This window comes from Xiphias gladius, chromosome 1 (assembly GCF_016859285.1).
Source record: "Xiphias gladius isolate SHS-SW01 ecotype Sanya breed wild chromosome 1, ASM1685928v1, whole genome shotgun sequence".
Taxonomy (NCBI): Eukaryota; Metazoa; Chordata; class Actinopteri; order Istiophoriformes; family Xiphiidae; genus Xiphias; species Xiphias gladius.
In genome coordinates this window covers 23,663,501-23,674,370 of record NC_053400.1, presented here as the reverse complement: position 1 = coordinate 23,674,370, position 10,870 = coordinate 23,663,501, and the positions used below count along the sequence as shown (strand labels likewise).

At 40.7% G+C, this 10,870-nt stretch overlaps 1 protein-coding gene across 1 annotated transcript; it reads left to right on the top strand.

Annotated features, from left to right (window-relative positions):
• The first annotated feature begins 2,209 nt into the window (after positions 1-2,209).
• On the top strand, positions 2,210-9,618 carry nkpd1 (NTPase, KAP family P-loop domain containing 1). The gene is made up of 5 exons (XM_040132028.1): positions 2,210-2,513; positions 4,043-4,159; positions 5,479-5,801; positions 6,477-7,934; positions 9,044-9,618. The coding sequence occupies exons 1-5, from the start codon at positions 2,495-2,497 to the stop codon at positions 9,335-9,337; spliced, it is 2,211 nt and encodes a 736-aa protein (XP_039987962.1). The 5' UTR covers positions 2,210-2,494; the 3' UTR covers positions 9,338-9,618.
• The last annotated feature ends 1,252 nt before the right edge of the window (positions 9,619-10,870 follow it).

The following is a 10,870-nucleotide window of genomic DNA, read 5'->3' as shown; positions in this document are numbered from 1 at the left end:
GAGTCAAAATTAAGATCAGGAGTTACATTTGGAACACAACCAGGTAAGCTTTTTTCATCCATAATACATCTACCCAGAAATAACAAATCGGTCATTATTTTATGGGAGCCTAGAGCGAACACAAGTCTTCCGGTTTTAGTTTAGTATTCATTTGAGCGCACTGTCAGAGGTTGTACCATCAAAGTTAAACATAAACTTTATCACAGATAAAAGTCTGTATGTAACTCCGTTTTCTTTTCGATCTGTCAGACTGACTGTGACTCGATTAGGAGTGTGTGGGCAGGAATGCAGAGCAGGAGTATGGGGGCATGGGACAGGAAAAGGGACTAGGTAATGCAAGGTAATCACTGGCACAGTAAAGCTGATGACATTTCAGTGCCAAATAACGTGAGGATGTCATCTTAAAACAATTCACTTAAATGTCTGTCAGTCACTGTGGGTTGGCAATTTCTGTTTTCTCAATGTCAGCACTCTCAAGGATTTTCATGTGATTAGGGCTCATGTCAACATTTAGAACAGCAAAATTTCCGATTTATTTTAATTTATTGCAATCGAATCGCCCCCAATCACTGGATTTGCACACTTGCTGGAAATCCATGAAATTATTGTTCAGAGGTGAATTCGTATGCCACACTCCTTGCATTGCATACCTTTTTTAACCACACACCACCTTTGATAGACAACTATCAGCTCTGGCAGCCAATATGATACATATTCCAGTGAGAAACAGCTGCAAGTAGTGTTGATAATGCGAAACAAGGCTATACACAAAGTTAGCTAGAGAAATGACCTGGGACTGTCCAAAAACATCAGCTTACAGAAACGGTTAAACTTAAAAGCAGAGAAGCCCCCTGAAATAACGTCAGCATAAAAAACCCTAATGTTAGCGTGCTATATGTGTTATATTCATAACATTAGCATGTATGAAAATCCTGCTCTTTTGTCAAAATATACCAGATACTGGATATATGCCAGATGTGCTAAATTAATGCGAGAACTCATATTAGAAATGACTGCAGTGTAAACTGGCAGAGCTTAACTCCTGACAAACTGTGCCAAAGCATCACGTCATTTGTTGGCGGTGCCAACAAAAATGACCGGAGGTGCTTTTTTTCAGCGTGCCATTGTCCCTACAGATTCCCTGGTGATGTTTGGTTGAATGCCCCTACCTGACAGTCACTCCTGGTTAGTTCACATCGAATTTACTTATCAAAATGTTGAAATATTTCATCATTTGCTAGTGCTATGACACTCATAATGTCTTTGTTTGGAATTTGATAATGATAATATTGGTGTGTGTGTGTGTGTGTGTGTGTGTGTGTACTACATTGTAACGCGTTAGATACTTACACCTGTTTTAGACTGAGTGTACTTGCATTACATTTATTGCAAACTGTCCCAATACTATTGATCAAGGATCCCTATTCTTCACTTGTGAATTTTTGCCCTAAAAGGGGCTCATTTAGCAAATGACTACTTATGAGAAAATCCTTAATCTGACTGCTAATAAATCACTGGGTTTTACTGTCCATTATGGTAAATCTTGTTGCAAGGCGGCCAAAAAAAGAGCCATATTTCAGAGTGATAAACAATCGATCTCAAAGCTGATGACCTGTTTGTTGGCACCTCCAACACAATGCCGGACGTGGGCACCGCCCCCATCTCCCCGTAGTTATGCGAGTGTGTGTGTGTGTGTGTGTGTGTGTGTGTGTGTGTGTGTGTGTGTGTGTGTGTGTGTGTGTGTGTGTGTGTGTGTGTGTGTGTGCGTGTGCGTGGAATAGTTGTCGATCAGCCACACATGATTATGGAAATACCACTGTGTACGCCATCAGTCTGCCCCTCTACGAGCTGTCATCGGTTCCCAACCCAAAACCCTGGACTTATGTCAAACGCAGAGCCTTAGCGGTCTCCACTGAACGGCCTTAACTGCAGGAAACACGCAACAGTAAGGAGCAGAAAATGGACTTTGTCTCAAGAGGGACACCTGGCTGTTGGCTCAGAGAGCAGCATTACATGAGTTTATTAAGGCTGTCGATGCTTTTACGCTGAAAGTGTGGAAATAAACGGTAGTTTTCATGTAAGCCTACTTCCCGTGTTGATGTCCTAACGAGCTCCCGGTCATTTTTTTTGGGGGGGGGTGACTTTTTTCTACCTTCTGTCTGCGCGCGCACCTCGCCGATTGACGTCTGCTCCGAAACGCGGAGCAGCCGTTCCGTGGCTGTGCGTCAGGTGTCCGGAGTTTTCCCTTTCCTCTCACCCCGTGTCTGAAGTATTTCTGCACCTTATAGGATACACCCCCAGGGAAGAGATGCGAGGGAGGAGAGCGAGGAGAGACCTGTAGCTCCACAGAAAGCACACACACACACACACACACACACACGCACACAGAGAGAGACACCCCTCCGCCACGCTGCCTGCACTGCGATCTTTTCTTGTTCTTCACAAGTTAAAAGGTGCCATCCGTGAAAGCTGCACGTCCCACCACAGAGTCATCATGTACACTCCGAGAAAAGGTAAATTATCTGCGGGTAACGACACCTGTGTGGCACGGCTCTCTGCCCTCTTCCTCTGTTCACACTTTCAGTTCCACAGTGTTAATGAGGTGCTCACAGACAACCTCCGTGAACTGTGTTTTTTCTCAACTGACTCTCATTAATCAGTTAACACCCAGGGCACCATGGAGGCTGTATTTGTGGGGTTTTTTTAATAAGCCCTGCATGTTGGTCTTGAACCTTTTTGTAATGTGTATTAAGATTTGGAAAAAAATGTCAGTGTTTCTGAAATTTCCTTAGAAGTATTTCATTTCCACACTAACTGGAATTTGTTACTTACTGGTTGGATCCCTTTGCATTTGGAGTTCATAGTTTTACCGGACTGGTAAATTACCATCCTCATTTGTTTTCACTCCTATAGACACACACACACACACACACACACACACACAGGTTGCCAGTCTACATTACCATCCTAAAACAGTGTCCACTGGCTTCTCCTTTTCTGACCCGATGCTCTGATTCGAGACACATCCCTACCTGTGAAGTAGTAGAGTAGAGGATTTCAATTTTCAGAGGCTCCTGTGGGCTTTATTAAATTCAGTATTAGACCGCATTAAATTGCTGTTAAAAAACGGAGATGGAGATGTTACAGTGTTGTTGTGTGTGAGGGCCAGATAGCCTTTATCCAGCTAAATTATTTAAATAACTCATGATGATTTCAATAACTACTAAACTGATAGGCCTACATGAACCAAGTTTACATCGTATTCAAGGTAAGTTTAATATAACCTGTGTTATTGCCACAGCTCAGATAAACACTGGACTCAAGTGACTCAGAGACACCATGTGCAAGTTCAAACAGTTCGCCTTTTTTCACCGAGATGAAGAGGAAGTCAAGTGAGAGGAGAATGGGGTGGGGGCGAAGTCAGCAAGCAAGCGGAGATCAGCAGCAGGGAGGCAACAACACCAGGAACAAACAGGACAAAACTGGCAGGCAGGAAAAAACAGGCAGTACTGTAGTACTATACAGAATAATGTATATTGAGAATCTAGAATACTTTAAGCGCTGCTTTTTTACTTTGCGTTTTCCTGTTAAATTTTAAATGCTCATAGACAAACATCTGTGAAAAAAATTCTGTGCTGTTAACATTTTCCAGAAACTAGTGCAAATGCTCACCTTATTAATTCCTAAATGAACAACTGTCATGTGGCTGCGCTGCCATCGCGCTTTCCTTGGTATTACTGGGCTAAACTAAGAAAAACACATTTGCAGTTAATTAAGAACATTGTTGGTGGTAATTAATCCTGTGAACATTTCTAAATGTGATCCTGTTTTCTCACTTTTAATGTGCACTAATCTTGACACACCTTTCAGCAGTTGTGTCAAATAATATTTCAACTTTAGGGCACTTGTGAGGTTTTTGATCTGGGACTTTACTCACAGAAGGCTCCCTGGATAAGAGCATCAGCTAAATGTATGTGAATGTAAGATGGAAATGTGAAATGAGTTAACCATGCTGCTTTTTTTCTTTCCGATCTGAATCCAGATGATATTTACGCGTATGCCTTGTCCAAGACCCTGACAAAAGTTTCATCACCTGCAACTGTAGGGCTCTACTCTTCGTGTCAGAATCGAATTAACATGATCCTCGGACAAATGGAAGGTATGTAAACAGTTTGTCTGAGCATCTGCATCTCAGCATGTTGTCATTTTATCTGCTTGATGACTCTCACTTTAATCAACAACTTAAAGGCGTGTGAGAATTTCCAGTCTCTGGATGGCAACTACAGGATCTTGCTCCTTTTTTAAAACGACGTTTTCAGTAATCACTCCAAAATGTTCACTGTAAACACGATTGCGGGGTGTGAATATATGGTTTACTGACTGTAGAAACCACGACTGTTCACACACAATATTACAACATACAATGTTAAAACATTCACCAAACATAATGTTTAATTCTTGCTCTAATTTGGCTGCTGCAGTTAGAAAAAAAAGCTGAGCTGCATCCTGGTACGTGAATCCACTGCTTTAATGACTATTTCATAACTTACTGGTTGAAAAGTAGACGTCGTATTACTGCTGTGCACGTCTCTGGGGGATCTCTGTGTCCTTAAGTACACCTACCATAATTCTCCTTAACACTGTGTGCACTGCAAAAAAGTTGCACATATATCCCAGCTCGAGGTGTGCTCCCATTACACACCATATAATTTTCCCCACACATTTATGTCTTATGGTATTATAGTAAATAATGCTAATGGCAAGATGTTTCCTTAAAAAGACAGTGTGTCTCATGCTACTGTGTCCAAACAACCTCCACAGTGTTTATTTGAACAAAGCAAATGTAAGCAAAATATACAGCATGAAACTACAGTTTAAACCAATGTCTGCAAAATTATAAGCATATTTTTACAGACAAACAGCTGCTACTGTGAAATTTAGAAGCACATTTTTGAAAAATGTAAGAATGAGCAGCACAAACAAAAAATAACAAATAACATATTCAGAGATATCAGAGTACATAGTCACCTTGTATGGGCAATATGTGAAGACAAACATGAAAATACAAGTTTTCTTTTTATATATATATGACATTAAACAGCCTGAATGGAACCGTTGTTGTGATTGGCTCCAACAGGTGGTTTCTTTGTGTTACCCTGAAGGTCTAGCAGTACAGGGTTGTCCTGAAATTTTTTTTTTGTTCAATGTTCAATGTGTTGAACCACGCTTGATGGTCACCTCATAACGATGATTGTTTTGCCTGGAACAGGCTTGGGGTTTAGTGCCATTTTATCAGTTGTTGAAAGCCAAATCAGTAAAATTCACCAACTTATTGCTATAATATTCCACATAACAGCCTACAAACCCTCAATTTTTTTCATGCTCTTTATGCCCTAACCAACATGTTGTTTTACATGCTTTGATTTATAGTGTTTATCCTTACAGGGACATATTTTGCAAATGTTTGTGTCTCCTCAGTGTACATGGAAGAGGAGGCTGTTAGGATTGAGAAGGAATACAAAGGAAGGCCTCGCTCAGTTAAGCCTTCATTTACAGGCTTTCTGACGCTCATTGGCCGACTGCTCTTCTACAGGCCCATTTGGACCAAGGACAACCAGCAGCACCATGACATCAGGTTCATTTATGTGCATTTTAGTGCCTGGCATTTTGCAGGCAGTGACCTACTTTGGGCCGGGCTAGCCATACGACTGTTTCAGGCCATGCAGATAAACTTTGGGAAGTTACAGCTTGTACTGTACCGTGTGGCTCAACATGACGAAGAGGAGGAAATCAAGAAGAAGGTTTGTGAATTGTCTTAACTTTTTCAGGTATCAAACAAACAATCTACAGCCGTAGCTAAATGCTAACATAAACATGTTAACATGTTTACAATGATAATGTTTACTGCACATACTGAGGTCTAGCAGATTATTTTCACCTTGCTCACCCCTCTTAAATTAGCATGATAACTAAATAACTAAAACTAAATAAATGCTGTTAAAAGTGATGGGAATGTCACTACGTTTACAAGTAATTATTTAAAGCTAAATACTGTATCAGTCTTTTTTTAACCTTTGGTAGAAAATTTTTCCCATTGAAAACTGATGCAACGGCACATCAACAAAATGCGCCACTCGATTGGCAGCTTAAGTCTCACTGGCGGATACCCCATAACCTTAGATATAGAAGACATGTATTGGAGTAAGTGAAATTTTCACGTGATGATGGTGGTAGATGAAAAGTCAGGGAATCACCAGAGTCATTAGGATTTATTGTCCAGACACCATGAATATGGTGATTTCATGGCAATCTATCTAAAAACTGTCAAGATATTTCAGTCTGAACCAAAGTGGTACACCTCCCCACAAACCAACCACCTTGCACTGCCATCCCCACGGCTGAAAACATGGCAGTGGTATCTACCCTGCTTCTCATTTGTTCTGTGTTTTTGTTTTCATTTTATAAAAAAATTTCAGATAGTGGAGAATGGTACTGATCATTGGAGGTCCAAGAAGATTTGCTGCTGCCCTCTGTGGTTTCTCGTCCTATCCATTCTTGTGGTACCAGTTATCCTCCTGGTATTCCTATTCATATTTGGGCTACCCAAACCTGAGGTGATACAAGGCGAGGAGGTGAATGAAACAAATGGTCAGTTGGGTATGCTGGAGGGCCTGGTCATTGCCGCGTTAGGACTCCCTGCAGCGAGCGCATTGAGGTTTACCTTTCTGATGGGGAAGAATCTCATCTTCACCCAGGACCTGAACATTAAGAAGGGGATGGACAATGAGCAGGTTAGCAGCAAACTGGGCTTCATGAATGAGGTGAGGAAGGAAATGTGGTTCCTGTCTTGCTTCATCCAGTTTATGGAGGTGTTTGAGAGGAGAAGGATACGATTGGTGTTGAAGATCACCAATCTGGACCGGTGTGCCCCCAAGAAAATTGTTGCAGTTCTGGAAGCTATCGACATTCTGCTTTCAGATGAGGAGAGTCCGTTTATTTCCATTCTGGCAGTAAACCCAGATGTTCTTGTACAGAAAGTGAATTTTGCAGACGGATGCTTCAGCAAAGAGGACAGAGCTCATGCATTGTTGAACCGCATAGTGACTTTGGCCTTCACGGTCCCACCACTGTGCGATGATTCAAAGCGCAGTTTATTTTACAGCCTCACTAGCAATTCAAAATTCCCTGAGGATTTGAGCATGGGGAAAGATAAACATAGAACCAGGGAACGCAAAAAGACATCTTCCTCAAATGCAACAGAAGTACGTATTGCACTAGAAGAGTCAAATCCACTGATCAGTAAAACTACAGCAGAACTGGATGTAAATGAAGGGGAAGTAGAGACACTGGTCGGGAGCATCCTGACCAGCAATGAACGAGCTATAAACAAGTACATGTTAGATGATGCCATGTATATGAGGAGGGTGATCAACTCCATTCGAGTGACTGTGATAATCATGAAGGCCTTGAAAAAAGAGCTTCCTCAACCAGAATACATTGCTGCATGGGTGGTCTTAGCTAATCAGTGGCCCTGCCGACTCAGCTGGATCATCCAGTGTGCAGAAGATGCTCAGCAAAGAGCAGATATTGATCGAAAGAATGTGGCCAACACTGATGATTCGAAGACCTTATGGAAAGTCTTCAGTGAGTCCAGGGCAGAGCTGTATGTAATGAGTGCACAGATTGAGGACCTCCTCGAGCAGGACGGAGATCCTGAGATATTTGAAAGATTTCTCACTATAGATTTCCGATTCACCGTAAAGGACTTGAAGATATTTGAAGTGGCGACGGTAAATCTGGATCATACAGTCAAGAAGGAGCTGGCTCAGATCAGAGGGACATCCAGGCTGAAAGATTCTGGTTGGATGAGGGACCTAGCTCCTCTGCCTATCACAACTATCATCAATATGGATACAGAGGATGTATGCAAAGAGGTAAGAAAATTTACAAGTTCCAACCTTCAAGATTTTATTCCTGGTCGATTTGGCAAGGCACGCAGTTACTGGTGGTAACAGCAAGTGCAGTGTAACACTACAGCAAACAATTCTTGAGCAGCTGCTTTATCAGAAATGCAGCAGAAGAACAACTGCCGCACCTGTTTACATTGCAGCCAAACAAACTCATGTTTTAATGAAAATGTCAGTCAATAATCAACCTTTTTCCCCTAGGCCATGAGCAACCACAATCAGATTTTAAAATGGTGGAGCACCTCTCTACAAAACAGTAGAGCACAGTCAAAGGAGCTGGTTACCTTGCTGAGAAGTTAGAGCTCCTCATCTAACAGTTCAGTCTGGCTGCTCCTTCTTGTTCCATGACTCCGTGCAAAGTTTGAAACTCATCCACTGTCAAAAAATACAGAGAATGACCATGTCTCCTTTTATAGATGTATTTTTTGATAAAGTCTCTGTTAGCACTAACATTAGTGACCACTACACTGAATTTCCTGGGACTGCTTCACAATAAAAGCCACGGCATCTTTTGCTGATTGAATACTTTTAATGTGAAGCTGCAGCAAAAGGAAACATTTATTTTTCATAAGCAGTAACTTAACACAGCTCTGACATAAAGAGTGAACAGTGAACACTGAGGATGATATCAAAGAGAGAAAATTACAAACAGTAACAAAGGGTGACATGCATGCATCGTTTCCTGTGCATTCCTCCTGTGTAAGTAGTTTATTTGAAACCAGCACTGGAATGGCAGACTCCATCACTAACGATGCACATTACTATATGTACAGACAAATTCTGAGTGTTAATACAATCAATGGTTTTTGCTGATAATAAATAGTATCAAAAACAGGGTTTTACTTTCATTTTGTGATTTATAATTTTTATGTACCTTTGTTACGAAGCAGTACTTATTCATTCAAACTAATGTGTTTAGTCACCCCTCCCGATGGTGCATATCAAACAGGTTTGGACTTTTGCAAATGCAACAGAAATTGATTTTTAGATCAATTTAGTCATATCAGCGACGACTAAGAAGTAAATCATACTATGCCTCTTTCTTTGTAATAATAAAATGTTCTTCTTTTTCCTAGTTGGAGAGGATGAAATACCCCACCAAATATATTGAGATAGTGAAATGCAATGACCTCAATGGTTCGGCACTGCTCTTTGGTAATGCAGACGACCTTAAAGACCTCCTCGGTATGACCTTTGGGGAATGGGCAACTTTCAGACTGCATTTCCTGGGTTTACCATCACATCTCCGACCACAATACAAGAACATGCCGCTGGCACCTTCTCATCCTCAGAACCAGCTTTTGAGAATTTCCAGACATGTTCGCCATCATTACTCGTCTAATCCCAATGCGGTGACCAGCTTTACGTAGCAATCCAATCTGTTAGCAGTAAATCTGAAAATTATGTTCTGTATGTGAAATATTTAATAGCAATATTTACAGTAACAAAACACTATCTGTGCATAAAAATAATATACAAAAAGAGATGTGTGATTGAAAATGTATGCTAAAAGTCTCAGTGCTACTAATACATAATTAAAGAAATAGTTTGACATTGAGAAGATGACAGATGAGAATATTATTACCACTCTCTTGTCTCCATGCTAAATATGAAGCTAGAGCCAGCAGGTAATTATCTTAGCTTAGCTTAAAGACTGGGAGCAGAGGAAAAACGGGTAGTCTTGCTCTAGCAATTGTTAAAAAAATACACCAACTGAAAAAATGTACACCTTTGAAGCTCGCTAATTAACACATGTCATTACGCATGGCCGCTGTTCACCAAGAAAGTAAAACCACAACTTGACAGTTTTGCAATTCTGTTTTTGTATGGATTAACCAAGCTACATACAGCATGGTAATTAGTCAGCTTCAGAGGTTTAGGCTTCAGTCTAGCAGTTTTCCCATGCTCCCGGCCTTTCTGCTAAGCTAAGCTAATCGCTTCCTGGCTCCATATTTTTAACACACAGACAAGAAAGCCAATAAGCTTGTTTCCCGAAATGAAACACATCCTTTATGTCCCTATTAGCTGATGTGATTGCTCAACGCTTCATTTAACACAGTTCCCAGTTTAAACATTGAATATGTCTGTCCATTTACCTCTGACCTCTTTCTCATTAAGGTGGTTGTCTGCCAGGTAGTTCAGGCAGATAAATCTAGCATCCCGAAAATGCTGGGTCATGCTGTATATACACCCCAATCTGCTAATGTCAGTGTCTCACTGTCACTGCTAAACTACTGTACTAGTGTCTACATGCATTTCAACTCATCACTCCCTGCACTCTTATCTGCTGACCGGTGTGCTATACAGCCACTGAGCCTTGATAGCACAATGAATTGCATTCAGATTTCATTTGTACTGAGTTGCCTAACTGAACTGGATAGTTTTGGTTTATTGCGCTCTCCTCCAGCGCTCCAATTTTCCCAACAAGCATTCAGGTATTCTTTTTAATTCATTCTGGTTCAGTCATCTACATACATCTACATACATAAAGAAAAATGTCAGTTCAAGTTTAGGAGATGATGAAATAGCACCGTGTAGCTGATGGAAACTGACCAACAAGCTACATAGTTGCACGAAGAGAAAAGTCAGATACTGTTCAGCTTCCAAATGAACTGGTCTCAGCATTTGTCTGGTTCACAACTCATTTCAATACATTTTAAGTAATGTAAGAGTAACATTAATGAACTGAAGTTTAATTAAGTTGTGAAGTAATCACGTACACAGTTAAGCAACAGGAGCTTGTGATAAATCATGCATTAATTCATGCTTTATATTGTAATTATGAATGCATCAGTTCATTAATAATTAAGCATGAGTACAGCAGTTTATTAAAGATGAACATGTTCTTGTAAAATAGTGGCAAAACACTGCTTAGAAATTAAAATATTTAATCTCCTGTAACT

Coding starts and splice junctions, on each gene's coding strand:
- nkpd1 (XM_040132028.1), top strand. Junction 4,160..5,478: donor GATCCTCGGACAAATGGAAG/GTATGTAAACAG, acceptor GTGTCTCCTCAG/TGTACATGGAAGAGGAGGCT. Junction 7,935..9,043: donor CAGAGGATGTATGCAAAGAG/GTAAGAAAATTT, acceptor TCTTTTTCCTAG/TTGGAGAGGATGAAATACCC.